The 15481-nt window shown below is 49.3% G+C and overlaps 8 protein-coding genes across 8 annotated transcripts; 2 read left to right on the top strand and 6 right to left on the bottom strand.

Moving 5' to 3' along the window:
• Nucleotides 1-742: 742 nt before the first annotated feature.
• On the bottom strand, nt 743-2040 carry PPTG_16471 (hypothetical protein). The gene has a single exon (XM_008914007.1). The coding sequence runs from the start codon at nt 2023-2025 to the stop codon at nt 811-813; it is 1215 nt and encodes a 404-aa protein (XP_008912255.1). The 5' UTR covers nt 2026-2040; the 3' UTR covers nt 743-810.
• A 1009-nt stretch (nt 2041-3049) lies between these two features.
• Nucleotides 3050-3367, bottom strand: PPTG_16470 (hypothetical protein; the record flags this gene model as incomplete). The annotated part of the gene is made up of 1 exon (XM_008914006.1): nt 3050-3367. One exon carries the CDS (start codon nt 3365-3367, stop codon nt 3050-3052), a length of 318 nt encoding a protein of 105 aa, XP_008912254.1.
• A 493-nt stretch (nt 3368-3860) lies between these two features.
• PPTG_16469 (hypothetical protein) lies at nt 3861-4442 on the bottom strand (the record flags this gene model as incomplete). Its single annotated transcript, XM_008914005.1, has 1 exon — nt 3861-4442. The coding sequence occupies one exon, from the start codon at nt 4440-4442 to the stop codon at nt 3861-3863; it is 582 nt and encodes a 193-aa protein (XP_008912253.1).
• Nucleotides 4443-6478: 2036 nt separating this feature from the next.
• PPTG_23930 (hypothetical protein) lies at nt 6479-7333 on the top strand (the record flags this gene model as incomplete). Its single annotated transcript, XM_008914004.1, has 2 exons — nt 6479-6561; nt 7228-7333. The coding sequence occupies 2 exons, from the start codon at nt 6479-6481 to the stop codon at nt 7331-7333; spliced, it is 189 nt and encodes a 62-aa protein (XP_008912252.1).
• A 548-nt stretch (nt 7334-7881) lies between these two features.
• On the bottom strand, nt 7882-9036 carry PPTG_16468 (hypothetical protein; the record flags this gene model as incomplete). Its single annotated transcript, XM_008914003.1, has 1 exon — nt 7882-9036. One exon carries the CDS (start codon nt 9034-9036, stop codon nt 7882-7884), a length of 1155 nt encoding a protein of 384 aa, XP_008912251.1.
• A 316-nt stretch (nt 9037-9352) lies between these two features.
• Nucleotides 9353-9721, bottom strand: PPTG_23929 (hypothetical protein; the record flags this gene model as incomplete). Its single annotated transcript, XM_008914002.1, has 1 exon — nt 9353-9721. The coding sequence occupies one exon, from the start codon at nt 9719-9721 to the stop codon at nt 9353-9355; it is 369 nt and encodes a 122-aa protein (XP_008912250.1).
• On the top strand, nt 9377-11877 carry PPTG_16467 (hypothetical protein). The gene has a single exon (XM_008914001.1). It carries the CDS (start codon nt 9827-9829, stop codon nt 11675-11677), a length of 1851 nt encoding a protein of 616 aa, XP_008912249.1. The 5' UTR covers nt 9377-9826; the 3' UTR covers nt 11678-11877.
• PPTG_23928 (hypothetical protein) lies at nt 11715-13899 on the bottom strand (the record flags this gene model as incomplete). Its single annotated transcript, XM_008914000.1, has 3 exons — nt 11715-12819; nt 12894-13446; nt 13770-13899. 2 exons carry the CDS (start codon nt 13897-13899, stop codon nt 13283-13285), a joined length of 294 nt encoding a protein of 97 aa, XP_008912248.1. The 3' UTR covers nt 11715-12819; nt 12894-13282.
• Between the last annotated feature and the right edge of the window lie 1582 nt (nt 13900-15481).

Raw genomic sequence — 15481 nt, 5'->3', positions numbered from 1 at the left:
CCACTTGGATGTACTCAAGTACTTTCATGAACTCCAACTATCGGGAGAAACTCGGTTGCAATGCACGGAAAACGCTATGGATGGTGCTGCGCAGAATGGACACTTGAGTGTGGTGCAGTATCTTCACCATAACAGAGCAGAGGGCTGCACTACTGCAGCGATGGATCAAGCTGCAGCTCATGGCTACTTAGATGTGGTCAAGTGGCTACATCAGTATCGAACAGAAGACTGCACACGAGCTGCTATGGATGGAGCAGCTCTACCCGGACATCTCGAGGTAGTACAATGGCTGCACGAGAACCGAGCAGAAGGGTGTTCTACGAGAGCTATGGACAACGCAGCCACGACCGGACACCTCGATATGGTTAAATGGCTACACCTGAATCGGTATGTACCCAAGATGCGCCGCAGTACAAGGCCATCTGCATGTTGTCAAATGGCTACATGTCCATCGAACCGAAGGTTGTACAGAACGAGTCATGGGCGAAGCTGCTGAGATTGGCCACCCCAAACTTGTGCAATGGCTTTTTACTAACCGCAACGAAGGATGTACACCCTCCGCCATTAGTTATGCTGCAGGATTTAATCACTTTGTAGTGGTATTGTTTCTCCATTCTCAGTGTCATGCTGACTGCATGGAGGAAGCCGCATTTCTTACAGAGGAAAACGACTACCCTGAGATGCGTACGTGGATACTAGAACACTATCCCGCTCTTCGCGACATTGTCATGGAATACTAAAATGCGAACAACTCAATACATTTATCCGGACAATAACAACCCTTCCTCATGGCTACATTGCTGAGGTCCCTCATACGTCCAGATCGTCCGATAGGATGTCGGATCCGGAAAGTGAAGCCATGACGTTGTAGGCCTGGTATCCTTCCGCTTGGTCGCGTGCTGCTGGCAATGCATCCATTTGCGTGACTTCACTCATACACATGACACAGAATGTGATTTTGTGTCGAAGAAGCTTCCCATCCGGAGTGAGGAAGCTGATCCCTTTGGGACGTTTGCACTTGTGGCATACAGGGTTCATACAGAGTTTACACACACTCTTCCGCAAAGTCGCCACTCTAGGGAACCCGAAACTTCCAGGCGCCAGATTTCGAGCACAAGCTGTACAAGATTTGTCACCGAGCACACTGCGGGTGCTGCTTCGATGACGGAACGATCGAGTCTCCGCTTGGCGGTGTTGTAGCCTCCACGTGAGCTTCTTGGCTTGGCCACAGATGACGTAGTTTGTGGTGGAAAGTAGCGCTTCAGCTGAGGCTTTTAGAGCCACCGATCGGAACACTTTACCGCCAGGATGGACAGTATCGAAGGCGTACGTGTCGATGACGTTGGGGCTGATTTGTCGATAGAAACCGATGATCTTGTGGCGAGCACGGATCGTTCCGGGGAGTGGCTGAGTGTTTGGGAAGTCGATGGAATGAAGAAGCTGGTAGCCGACGCGGTCCCCGTTCGCGAAATGTAGAATACCAGTCGCTTCTAGACAGACAAAGTCGCGGTTTTGAATCAGTCCAGTCTGGTTGAGTGGGAGGTTGATCTGGGTCCATTTGATGGATACAGAACGGAAAGGGTCTTCCACGGTTGGTACGATGATGTTGGCAAGTACTGCGCCGTCGCTGTAGTCCTTGACATACGAGGCCTTGACCCGCATGATCTCCTGTGTCGGGTTCACAGTACCGAACATGAGGTCGTTTAATTCTCCCTCGAAAGTCCCCACAGCGAGGATGATAGGCATGTGTTTCTGCCAACTATCGTTGGGTTCTTGAATGGGAATGTCATCTTCGAGGCTGTTGTTATAATCTTCTCGTTCTACGTAGACGTGGAGGTTATTGTCGTCACCGATGGCCTTCCATTGCGCACGCTTCACCTTTCGTTTATCGACGACTACGAACTCTTCGTATTTCGGGAAGACTTCTAGAATCATATCCGACTCCAGTCGTAGCAGGCTCTCCCGATCTGCTTCGGTGAGCTTTAGGTTTGGATAGGGATTGGAGGTGAAACTCGTCTTGCCCATTGTGGTAGTTGGAAGCGATTTGAGTTGTGACGAGCGAGAGCAGGACGAGGTTTAAGATCCGAAAAGACCAGCGGTCTCCTGTCCCGCTCGAGACCGCCAGCACACTGCTCTGACGTCTGCTAATTGCGCGTGACAGGGCGGCTTCGCAGCAACGTAAGTGAGCAACGAGCACGTACTTCGAAGTACCTGTTGCCGTCTACCCCCATCACATTTTGGCCAGGTGGGTCGCCTTGAAACAGGCTTGGTACAGTACAATAACCTGCGCCATCGTGGCAATGCACTCGGGTGCAGGTGGTACGACACCTATGCAAGAAGGAGTTACAAGTTCAACAATGCAATGAGGGACAAGTTTGAATACTTAGGATTTAGAACGTTTGTTTTTAGAAGTTGAGGTGGAACCTTGTTTAATTTGCAGAAACGAAGTGGATCGTCATTTATTCTGATATTTGAGACGCTACACACTACTCAATATAGCTTCTGGAGGAGGATGAGCGCTGAGTACATGTATTGGCGGTGCTCTGAGGAGCGACAAGGATCTACTGTTGGAGCGACAAGGATCTACTGTTGGAGCGACGGCATCCAGGTCTATAGAGTACCAAACGATTCTAAAAATAAAAAAACTTCGCCATACTTTTCATTCTTGCGGCATCATCCAAACTTCTCTCTTGATGCAACCCCTGATAACTGCCCAGTTAGGCGTCATCATGTAGAGTCTGCGGCGCTGTCATGTCAGGCTTTTAGATTTATTTTTTAAAGGACATTTAGCAAGCATTGATTGCAGAAATTGGGTATGATCGGCTTAAAAACTAGGGTGGAGATTTCTCTCTACCGCCCTTTAGGGAATCCATGTAAATCAATTAGATGTAAATAAATCAAATTAACATTCGACTTCATGTCCTTGCAGGTTTATATTTATTTTGGCACAATTATCTCTGGTTGATAATAATTGCAGGAAGGCAAAATGACAGGTTGGGAGGGTTTTTGTTTGCCAAATCTTATTGAACAAGTGATATCAATTTTCAAATCATATTGAAAGTGTTAAATGGAAGAAGAATCGAAAAGCAGTGTGACTAGCAGCTCTAAGCAATACAATTGCGTATAGATCCCTGCTACACGACAAGCTAACAGGCAACCGCTTGGCTCGCCGGAGCTTTGCCTTCCCCAGGTGTGGTGTCTTGTACAAATGACCTCCCTTCTGTCGCAGCATTTCCAGCATGCACGCCTGTAGAGACAGGAAGATGTTATCCACTGTGTCAGTCTTCATGCCTCGAAACGCCTCCTCCACCGACGCAATAAGAGCTGCGATACCCTTTCTTGGTAAACGATGCTGTAGGCTCTGCATGGACGCAAATACTCCCAAGTCGAGACAATTTAGATCCGGCGAATTGGGAGCTTGACACCAAATCCTGATGTTCCAGCCTCCTTCGGTTCCGCTGCAACGATGTCCAGGTTGGACGGTGGAACATGAGACTTTGCGTTATCTTGTTGAACAAAGATAACCTGCCGCGGTCCTTTCTTGGCTACTTTTCCTTAATTGCCGGAAACACTTTAGTCAGCAAGTAGTTCTTGTATACTGTCCGATCAACCGTGTCAATATTGCGAGTGAAAATGTCTCCTTTGGCTCTGTTCTTGCTTCGCCGCTTTGCCGCGTACTGCTCGTGAAAGACCATATTCCTACTTTTCCATCCCAGTGTTGCTTACGAGGGGGTTCGTACCTAGTCAAACAAACAAATTATGAATGGTTATTAAAATTTTAAAATATAAATTATTGAGATTTACCGTGGTCGGGCCAGTGCGGCCAGGAACATTGTCTTGGGGATAAAGCGCTTGCTCTTTCAGACCCGTGGGAGGAGTTCTTCGCCGTCGAAGACAAGGTAAGAACGCCGGTTACGGTCAGCGTAAAACCATTTCTCGTCAACGTGAAGAAGATTGGTCATAGGCTCAAAGTGTAGCGTTGTGTCGTCGACGAACGACAACGCGTGCTCGACACGCTGTAGCTTGTTTTGGCTGCTAAATGCTAGCTTGATGAACGTTGTTTTTCGCGATATAATGCTTTCACTCACCGCCCGACGTACGAGATGTCGAGAGATTCCAGCAGCCTCAGCAACACGACGCTCAACGGAACGGTCTTCAACAGGTACTTTTGCCAGCTTCTCCCTCACCTCATCGCGGTTTTTCCGCTTCCTACCCCACTTCGTTTTGATCTGGCTAGCCCATACACCACCTACGACACCTTCGGCGACGGCGACGGCGACGGCGTACCGCTTCCATATACGACTCACAGTAGTGGGTGCACAACCCAAATTTAGACTGATCTTAACATACACTCCCGAGGGCAAAACGCCGTTGTCACTTAGCTTGAGAAGTTCGTCAATGATGGCTTTGCGCTCGATATCGGTTGGATTAGGCTTGGGCATGTTTTGGAATGGAGGTTGGCAGAATTGCAGTCGTGGCGGGTATGGCTTCAGATTGCACTTGGTACTTGCAGAGCACAACTTGTAATGGTGAAAGCTACGCACGTCCGTTGGAGGTGAAACTGGTGGCTATCGAAAGAGGAAATTCGAGGCTTTTGTTTAAGCCAATTAGACGCTGTAAACACGTAGTTTAGTCGGTGTTATTGGTCAAAAAGTCTGAAACCTGCAATCATTATCAACCAGAGGAAGTCGAATCATTTCTTAAGTTTTTCCTGACTTACAACTCCGTATAAGATCTTTATAACAGCTCTGGTTTACTCAAACTTGTCGGTTGCTTTCAAATACTTTTAACGTCATATTCGGTTTTCAACACGAATGTAGTAACGCGCATTAATGCTAGCCATTGAAACTAAGTCATTGTGCTACGAAACAGGATGCTGTTACTCGTTCATAAGGACGCACGTTAAACATTTGCATGATATATTTGGTAACGTGATTCCAATGGGGCCTCTTGTTTGTTGCGAAGTATATCGAAATAATCACTGTACATAAAAACTTGGTAGGTCGGAATAATCCCAGTGTTTCCACATTAGCCCGAAACACTTGAAGGAAAATAAGGCAGCGAAGTGCAGGGGTTTCTTTAATTAAAAATGCTCGATCATTCAAATGACCCTCGTAAGGAGATTCGTGTCTCCATTTATTTAATACTAACTCAACACTCGAAAAAAAAATGCTCCTTTACACTCGTGAAGCTCGAGAGTCTAACTGCTACCCTGGACATCCGTCCAACCAGGTCGGTGTTGTGCTCAATTATTGATATTTCAAAAAGTGACTAGCATAGCACAATATAGTGGTAGAATTTGTGACATCATAACTGGGATAATAACAGGCACATCCGTTTCACCAAAGCAACAAAAACTATTCGCGTCATTAACGTACGGTGCGCGGTGAGCGCTTTACACTGTGATGCAGTATTCAAGGTCAGCTATAAATGCGTTGTGATTTTTTCCAGTTTAGATTTGAACGCGCTGTATCCTGCGGTGCTACGGTAGCCTTGAATGTGATTAACCGCTCAATTGCGGATCGTCGATATAATTCTTTATTCTTTTGCATCTCCACATAGCGTCGTGTATGATTCCCACATGAATCACAACATCGAAGAGACGCGGCTGCGTACGCTAAAATAAACGCACTGTCCGGAGACATAGCGATGGATCAGCAGTCCCATTTTACGCGTTTGTGAATAAATCGTTTTGTAGTGGTCAGAGATGCAGCATATCAAACAGATACCCCGGAAGAATCGGTCTTCTTATTGCGCTGCTAACGTAATCTCTCGATATCGCCACCGCGTCTTAAGACGACATGATAATATGCAGCTGACAGTAATGTTTAGAATTTAGATTTCGGGCAGGGATCGCTACAGATGACGACTCAAACGGGCTCCAAAACAAAATCGATCTGCTGAGAATCTAGATGTTATCAAAGGCGGCAAGTGGCGGCCAAAACAGCATGGATTGGAGAGTGGGGTATTCGGATGTAACGTCAAATAACAGAAGACGGGGTAACACGATCCGGAGAAAGATTGTTTTTCAATACAATCCGCGTGAAGGGAATCAATCTATATTATGGAATGGATGTTTGGAAGGGAGATGTTAGCAGCTATAACATCAGTTCTCCGAACATACCTGTATGCACAACAGGCGTAAAGGGAGTTGTCATGCTGTACGTTTTGAGTTTATTGGAGGGACTTCATTTCGTCTCTGGGCCTTTCCCGACTCCGCTATACCAGGCTGTGAGGTAGATTTAATCGATGACGAACGACTGCAAAGCTGATCGTGAAATTACACCCTATCTCGACCAAAGTCCCTCTCTCTCTCTCTCTCTCTCTCTCTCTCTCTCTGAAGTCACTCAGATATAGATAAGTAGCGTCGCTCATTTCGTGATAGACACGTAAAGATTCCACGCTGATGCCATCCATAGTTACAAGATTTCGAGTACGGTACGTACGAAGTTCTCAAATCAAGAAGCTCTTATGACGCATGACGACTGGTGGGAGCACGGAGGAAGAGCGACGAACGGAGAGTCCGAGTCGAGGAGCAAAGGCGAGAAAGAGCGACGAAAGGTAAGGATCAAGAGGCAGTTGTGGTGGGCATGAAGAAGGTAAATTGGAAAGTGAGCTTTAAATGGTAAGTTGTTTGTCGGCGACGAGGTAGTGCTAGTTAGCGGTCCCTAGATGCCCTATGCATTTATATGCATTTCACTATACTAGATTCTACGTTGTCCTTGAATTGTATCTTGAAGTAGCGTAGCGTGGTAGTGGACCGCGGTTCACTCGAACCGGACTAGAATCTTTATAATGAAGTCGAGTGTAAAAGAATGCATATCTTTGGAAGTGTTCTTTCAAACATGGTGATCGCCTTCAGCCAGGCGTGCGGCTGCGTGGTCGCTCATTGGCGCAAAAGGGACGACAGTTAGACGCTAAACGTACCAGCACCATGATCAACGATAGCTATGACGTTGGTGTGGCGTAACATGACGCTTTATAAAACTTACGGGGCAGTGCATCCAACGTACATAGCGTGAAAAAACTTCAGCGCCCCCGGACAACGCCACGTACCTCATTCGTTAATGGCAATCCTGAACAAATCATTGTCTGTCGCATGTCGTATCCGTGTTTGCACGACACGTTCTCTTCACTGAGAAAGAATGCTGTTTCCGATTCGACAAGAATGCTCACAGGCCGATCGTTCTCACGGCAACGGGACCAAGTTGATGCGGTAATACTTAGTTTCTTGCCAAAGCAAAATTTCAGCTACGAGAACAATTGCCACGGCGAAAACAGCCTCGTACGCTGTCGTCGCACGTATCACGATCGCCACATCCATGACAGCTAGAAAAAATTCAAATCAACATCATCATCCTTTTTTGTAATGGGCGGATTCTGTTTGAGACCGCGAGAAAATACACTATCAGGTCGTTATTACAACTAAGTCTCTCTCTCTCTCTCTCTCTCTCTCTCTCTCTCTCTCCCTTTTTTTTTCTTAAAGTCATATTGAAACCGGCGCGACACTGTACTCTACATGCCAACTTTAACACCATTCACTTGAAAAGATCTCGTCTAGTGATAGTTGTTAAACAACGGCTCTTTAACTTAGTGCGTGCCAAGGCCCCAATCAATGATTCAAACCCTGAGCACTCGTTGAAAATGTCGAGGTTTAATCATGGTAAAATTACATTGCGTCCGTTAATTTTCAAAGCTCTAAATGGACATAAACGTGGTATGGCAATTTGGAGGTCTCATACACAACGGTCGTGCTACAGTTATTCAATCACCCTACATTATTGGGCTAATATGGACCTTGAGAAGACGTATATACTTAACAGCTAAACTAACATGCATCCACAATAAACAACACGATCGATGTGCCCTTGCCCGATCCACTTAAGTTGTGTTGTAGGCATGGAAGCCGTTAGCCTGGTCACGTGCTGCATCAATCGCGTTGATTCGCGTGGCCATGGTGATGCAGGAGCCGCAAAATGTGATCTTGTGTCGTAGCAGCTTTCGATCCGGTGAGAGGAAGCTGATAGTTTTTACCTCCTTGCACCCGAAGCACAAGCCACCCAAACACATCTTACATTTGTCCTTCCAAATACCATTTAAACAACCAGGCTGGAGGTTACGACGGCACGTCACGCAAAGGTCTCCTTGGCGCGGCATGGGAGCTAAATCACCCACACGTAGGGCTGCCTGACGCCTTTGTAGCATCCACGTCAATTTCTTCATGATGCCGCACTCAACGTAGTTCGTAGCGGATAGTAGGGCATTGGCACATACCGGTAATACCACCGACTCTAGTAGATTACCGCCCGGTTCGACCGAATCGAACGCGAACGTGTCGATGACATAAGGGGCGATTTGCCGGAAGAACCCGGCGATATTGTGCTTAGCACGGATCACGTTTGGCAGCGGCTGCACTAGTGGCGACTCAATCGAGTGCAGCATCAAGTAGCCGACGCGCTCGCCGTTGGCGAAGTGTAGAATGCCCGACGCCTCCAGACAGAGAAAGTCGCGATCCCTAATGAGCTTAGTGGAGCTTAGAGGCAGGTCGATTTGTAGCCACTTCACTGTCACCGAACGGAACGGATCCTCTGGTGTGGGTCGCACCAGCGTGGCCAATACGGCGCCGTCGCTATAGTCATGCACGTACGAGGCCTTGACGTGCATGATGTCGTCGGTCGGGTTGACCGTGCCGAACATGAGGTCATCCAACTGCCCTTTGAAGGTGCCGACACTAAGCACGACCGGCTTAGCGCCGGCACTGTCGTATTCCTCGACATCTGGGCTGCAACAGTTCGGGTTGCAGCTACTCTTGCTCACCGTCTTCTTTGTGCGCTTCGCGTAAATGTGGAGGTCGTCCTTGGACTTAAGGTGTCGCCAGCGCGCCGGATTGACTTGCGAGTTGCTCATGACGTACTCCTCGTACTTGCGGAACGTGTCCTCGACCAGGTCGTTCTCAATCTCCAGCAGCATGCGCTGGTCCTTCAGCGTGAGCGGCAGCTGGTGATACGGGCTCATGTTGAAGCGGTCTTTGGGCATCGTCGACGCCGCAGCGGGCGGGTTTATTGCGTTGTGGTGGACAAGGCAGCTCGTGTACTAGCTTTGCTACGCTAATCAACTAGCTTTCGAAAGCGACACTAGCAACTGCAAGTCCGTGATGAGAACAATATCTATTTGTATGGAGCACGCCGTTAACGGGGCCCGTCTAGAGTAGCTGGAGACCAGCTCGCTGGCGTACCAGTGTGATCGAAGCTGTGCTACAGTCTCGAGCTGGAGCTGGAGTGCGGGTTCGATGACTGGTCTGCCGGGGCAGCCGCGTCGCTGTTCGACGGCCCACCACGGGCGACTTGCGCGATTAGCAGGGCACTCCTCGTGATGACGCGGGTGAGGCCTCCGACCGTGGACGATGGGCCACTGTGGCACGGCGAGGACCCTTCTCAATCGCTTGAGCACGATCTGTAGGGGCTACAGATCTGTGTCGAGGGAAGACAACGCCGAATGCACCTGCTAAGCACTGGCCGCGTACTCCACGTATCATCACTCGACGCTGAAGTTCAGCGATAACGGGCGGGCATTGCCCGCGGACCCCGCACGACTGTTGTTTTGCGTTGGTTCTTCTGTCTGTTAAGGCGTCGAGAATGGGCTTGACCGGGATAGTTCTCGCCGAGGGTGCCGGCATTCGCTCTACGGCCAGCGAGCCCACCGCAACCGTGATGTCCCCCATCGTCCGCTTTGATTCGAACGTGTACGAGGAGTTGGTGATGATGCACCCATCCCGTGCGTTCCGGTTGATCTAGGGTCATCAAAATGATGTCGCGAGGCGGAGAAGATGCTTGCGTCCACTCTGGTCTCGCTGCCCAACTGTCCAAATCATTGCCTGCTGACTGCTTCCTCCTCGCCTCAACTTCGGTGCAGTGTGCTGGAACCGTCGCGTTCTTCCGTGAGTTGGCTACAGCCGTTGACACTGCGTGTTGTCATCTCCATGCACGTTCACAATCAAACTCAACTTGAGGCCGACAAGCTGCCAACCACCTTCATCATGCTCACGTGGCTCCTCGACGTGGACGACCCGTTCAAGAAGTTCGGGCTGTTGATGCTCGGCGTCTTCGTTGGAGCCGCCGTCGCCTCGCAGTGTATGCCCAGCGACAATATAGACAAGAAGCTGTCAAAGCAGCAACAAACCGTCACGCCGGGCGCGCGTGGCCCGACGCGAGTGCCGTTCCTACCATCCGCGATCCCAGTCGTGGGACACGCCGTGTTCATGGCCTACCACGCCAACCGGTTCCTCGACTGGGTCACGGACGTCTTCCTGTCTCGCAACGGTGCGCCGTTCACACTAAGCTTACCGTTCCAGCGCAACATGATCCTCACTGCCAACCCGGAGCACTACGAGCACGTTATGAAGACGCAGTACGACAACTTCCTCAAAGGGGACCACATCTACGACCTGCTCGTGGATCTGTTGGGCGATAGCATCTTGATCGTCGAAGGGGAAGAGTGGAAGTTCCACCGCCGTGTGTTCGTCAACCTCTTTAGCTCTAGAGCACTACGAGAGCACATGGCCCCCATCATTCAGAAGCACGTGCGTGTGCTTCAGCACGTGTTGGCGGAGGCGACCAGGACGGATGAACCCATCGACATGTTCACGTACTCGGGTCGGTTCACACTGGACGCGTTCGGAGAGATCGCGTTCGGCTTTAACATGAGCACACTCACACTACAGCACGAGCATCCGTTCGAACGCGCGTTCGTGGACGCGCAGCACATCGTGGCGGCGCGACTGGTCGTGCCCACGTGGTATTGGAAGCTCAAACGCTGGCTGAACGTCGGGACCGAGAAACGTTTGCGTGAGGCGCTCGGAACCGTCGACCAGTTTGTCATGGACGTCATCTCCAAGACGATGGACATGCGTAGCGCCAATGAATCCGAGGACAAACCGCATAGACGAGACATTGTGTCTCTCGTTCTGCAGAACGAGACTGTGGATGGGAAGCCGGTAGACCCCATTCTGGTGCGTAATGTGGTGCTCATGGCGTTGATCGCCGGGCGTGACACGGCCGCGGACGCCATGGCGTGGCTGTTCCATCTGCTCACACTCAATCCTCATGTAGAGGAGAAGCTGCGTGCTGAGCTGCTGAGTAAGCTGCCCAAGCTGGCAACGGACTTTGACTATGTGCCGGATATACAAGAAGTGCAGAGCTTGCCGTACTTGGAGGCCACGATCTGCGAGGCATTAAGACTCTTCTCTCCCGTGGGCTTGGCCCAGAAACTCTGTGTACGCGACACGGTCTTTCCGGACGGCACGTTCGTGCCCAAGGGGTCGAACATTGCCCTGGTGTATCATGCTATGGCACGGATGCCGGGTGTCTGGGGTGCTGATGCGGCATCGTTCGTGCCGGAACGGTTCATTGACCCTCAGACGGGAGAGATGCTCAAGGTCTCGTCCGGTAAGTTCAGTGCCTTCAATACCGGTCCGCGCGTCTGTGTTGGTCGGAAACTTGCGATGATGGAGATGAAGATGGTTGTTGCGTGTGTAGTGAGTCGCTTCCACTTGGATGAAGTGCCGGGCCAAGACGTGGCCTGTTCGGGTGGACTCACTATCGGCATGAAGCACCCGCTCATGATGCACGTGCAGAAACTCACTGCGACAGGTGCCGTTGCTGTGGGCGAGGCAGCTTGATCATGCTGGTAAGCTGAATGATACAAGTACATGTATATGTTGACGTTAAGATATTGAAGCTTAGATAATGTATGAACTGGGAACGCAAAGGCATCCAGTGTTTCTCTTCACTACAGTTTATGAAGCAACGCCTCATTCAATTCGTATTATCGGACACAAAGGCCGACGTGTTGCTTCTCTTGACTGTAGTAACGTGAAGTTCTTGGGTTGTTGCTGCCCATGCGTTCGACAGACTGTCACGTCCTTGCGTTGTGCCACAAATACGCAGCTTGTATTTCTTTCTGAAGATGTTATTCGTTGCCATGTTCGTAAACCCAGAGTATCATTCACGTTCTCGATGTTCATCGCTGAATAAGAGACCTTGCTGCGGTAGCTGGTAACTTGTCCCTCCAAAATATCAATGTTGCAGCGCTGAGCCTCCCCTTTCCAGCAGTCTACGTCATGAGTCCCCGACGCTGGTTCATGACGCCAAAAATGTCGCTACAATTGAGCAATAGAAGGGATGCCACTCCAAACGCGCGCGAACGCTCTCGTCAACGCTAAACTGGAGGTCTCCATACATTTGCGGGGAAGCCCTGACGACGCATTGGCGCTCTATGACCAAAGTTCGGAAAGACTTTTAATACCGTCACTGCCGGTGGCCACACTATAGATCCAGTCCATCTAGTACAGGTGATCCTCCAGTAATTTATCATCAATGCATGTTGTCGGCATCTTGAATTCATTCGGCTCTATTCATTACAATAACCAAGCGACACAATTGGCCCAGCGTTCGCAGTGCCAAGCAAGTTGTTTCTACTTCGTCGACTCCACAAGACGATCGACTTTCATCAACAGATCCGCTGCAACGTCAACGAAGCTCACGTGGAGGCATCGCACGGCCAGTAGTGGCCCAGGGACAGAGTGTCTATAAGCTCTGTGCGAACTGCATGCCACTGAATCCAATCGTCCCACAGATAGAAGCTTCATAACCCATTTGACGATAAGTCCACGACGTGAAGCCTTTAATTTCTACTCCATATCAGTCTTTGCGGCCGGGAGGCGGGCTTGGAGCTTCTTAGCAAGAGAACTTGTGCTCTGTAGGCATATTCGACGAATACGGTTGACAGGCACGACGCGCATGCTGGGCAGCTCGTCGTCTTCTTCTTAGGCGGATTCACATGAGTTGTGCCACAAAATTGTGCTTTAAACATGACAAGGAAGGACATGTTCTTACCACGTAACGTATGTAGGATGCAACCAGCGGTCGTCATCCATATGGACATTCTTGTGCCAGGGTCCGTTCTCGTTCTTCTCGTGGGATCCAATCGCTATCTCCTTCAACTGCCAATTTGGCCGCCTTCTGAGCACGCAGACGATCGCCGATCTGCTCACTAAGTCTGCTAGTGGCACTGCTCTCGTTTGACATCGTCTGCGCCGTTGTGGACCTCATCAGTCGCCAAGACTTCGAGCGAATCGTTCATCTCATCGTTATTCACCGGCCTGACAATGCAATGATCACCATTCTCGCCTTCCACGAGTCGCTAAATGCAGAAGAGAAGTCCCTCGAGAACGATACAAGTTCGTGCAGGCAATCAGCAGCCTATTCCACACAGCAAGGCCGCATTAACGCTCACACGCCTGGTCAAAACTGGCCTGACGACGGTGTGTACATCCCCGCAGCACTATTCTGCCACTGTGCAGGATCGGACGCTGCTGGCGCTTCGACGAGCCCCCCTCAAAGAGCGCTGTTGTTTCTGGCTGGTGTGCCTGGCCAATTGTGACTTCACCTGAATGTTCGTAAGTGGTCATAAATGTAAATTCGCATAATTGTGTTCATTAAGTGCGTGCGAACTTAACGCTTCAACTTGAAGTCGATGTTAATTCTGACAGGTTAATAGCGAAGAATGCAGTGTCTTAGTGGTGTCGTAGCGTCTGGCCATGTTTCGAGCGGCCTCCAGTGCGGCCAGCCGCGAGGATTTGTCAAATATAGATTGCACAAAACGTGACCTTGGGCTGCAGCGATTTCCGCCCGTAGCAATTATACTCACGAGCTTGGGAACTCTACAAGACATTAAACCATGCACACTATTGAAGCAGATTCTACACATACCGCGTCCGATGCTACCCAGTTTGCCCCTACCGGTGCTCTTCGTACATGTCATACGCGCATTATCATTGGATCGAGCGTTGCGAGACGTCTCCAAGTTTTGACCCTGCACCATCCACGCCAACTTGGTCATCTGGCTGAAAGGTTCGTAGTTTATGGCCGATAAAAAACATTCCGCAGCGATCGGAAGCATATGAAGGTGTAGCAACTTGCTCTAACGTACTGAAAGAAATGCATCAGGGGGTAACTGACGCATTCACCGTTTAAAAACTGTAAGATACCGGTCGTTGCGGTGTAGAAAAGTCGCGGTTTTAACGAATTCATCGATCCCAGACGGAGATCTCGCTACATCCACTTGACTACAACGGACAAGAAGGGTTTTGTACTGTAGAAACGATGATCGGGTCTAAAACGGCGGTATCGTTGACGTCGTGGACGCATGAAGCCTTAATGCGTATGGTATCCCGGGTTGAATTCATCGCACAGAGCATGAGATCGTCCATCTTGTCAGGAAATGCCCTGCGCTGAGCAAAACTGGGGTGGCTTTATCTCGGCGATCTTGGTCCAAAGTTTATGATGTGGTACACTGGTAAAGTGTGCATGTACATGTAAGCACTGGAAAATACTCATCGACTATCCTGCTGAAGGGTTCCTGTACGTTCTCCTCACTGAGTATTATTGCGAAATCCTATTAGAATGCCCTCTTCCTATTAGCATATCATATTACCTTACATATTAATCGGATTTGGATATCTGCTTTGAACCGATTATGGTGTTCATTGATTGGATACAGAGGTTAAAGCTGTTTGGTGAGGCTATTGAGCAAAATAACTAGTTGTTGCGGACTCGCGCGCCAGACTAGAGGCGATGCTTGGCCTGGGAGGACAGAGACTCTTTCCAATCAGAAATTTGGACATTTTTTTTTAGGATTTTTAAAATATCCTAAAGTATTCTAAATTTTGATTTGATGATACTAAGGCCAACTGAGGCGAGTGGGTGGTATGCGTAGCCAAAGAAAGCTGCGCATTGCACAGGCCAGTTGAGAGAGTCATTTTCTTAGGTGAGTTTTTGTTTATTATTGTAATATTGTGTTCATTGCATTCGTGTGGGCTGACTTACCAGACTTTGAAAAGCTTACCTTTTAGAGCTATTATCAACATGTGCTAAACGTTTGGCTTCATTAAGATCGCTTTTTAGATTTCTATATTGCTTTTGTATTAGACAAAGCCATGGTGACGTCGAATGTGGGCGCAGATGCAGCGGCTGGGAAGCAGACCCTGGAGATGCGTTATAAAATAATTGCGCATCAGCGTCACTCTTGCGGGTGAAAATAAATAGCTAGTGAAGTTCTTAAAATTATAAGTTTTTGAAAAACTAAATGAAATATTATATCATAATATTCACACGTAGGAGTCTGGCTAATACAACAATCCATCTCCCACAATACGCATGGAAAATGCAGGCATGCTGACCTTTCTCGTCTGTGCTGCGCAGGCCGAAGTGACGCTGCTGCGTCACCATGCAAATGGTAATGTTAGTTAAGTGTGAGGTGCGGTTTGGGGTTCAGCCGCCACTCACTACATTGCACATCATAATCATCCTGGGACGAGGCATCTGGGGTTGACATTGCCTGAGCGTCCAGCACACGCAGTCCGAAGATGCCGGGCCTCACTGCTTCCCAGCTGAGCCCAGATACGTTGTACCCTGGTGATAGA

The sequence above is a fragment of the Phytophthora parasitica genome (assembly GCF_000247585.1).
Source record: "Phytophthora parasitica INRA-310 unplaced genomic scaffold supercont2.57, whole genome shotgun sequence".
Classification (NCBI taxonomy): Eukaryota; Oomycota; class Peronosporomycetes; order Peronosporales; family Peronosporaceae; genus Phytophthora; species Phytophthora nicotianae.
The sequence above is the reverse complement of the archived record's forward strand: the minus strand, read 5'-3'. Positions and strand labels throughout refer to the sequence as shown.

Excerpts from the sequence above, each read along its gene's own strand:
- PPTG_16471 (XM_008914007.1), bottom strand. The coding sequence starts at position 2,025 with ATGGGCAAGACGAGTTTCACCTCCAATCCCTATCCAAACCTAAAGCTC.
- PPTG_16467 (XM_008914001.1), top strand. The coding sequence starts at position 9,827 with ATGCTTGCGTCCACTCTGGTCTCGCTGCCCAACTGTCCAAATCATTGC.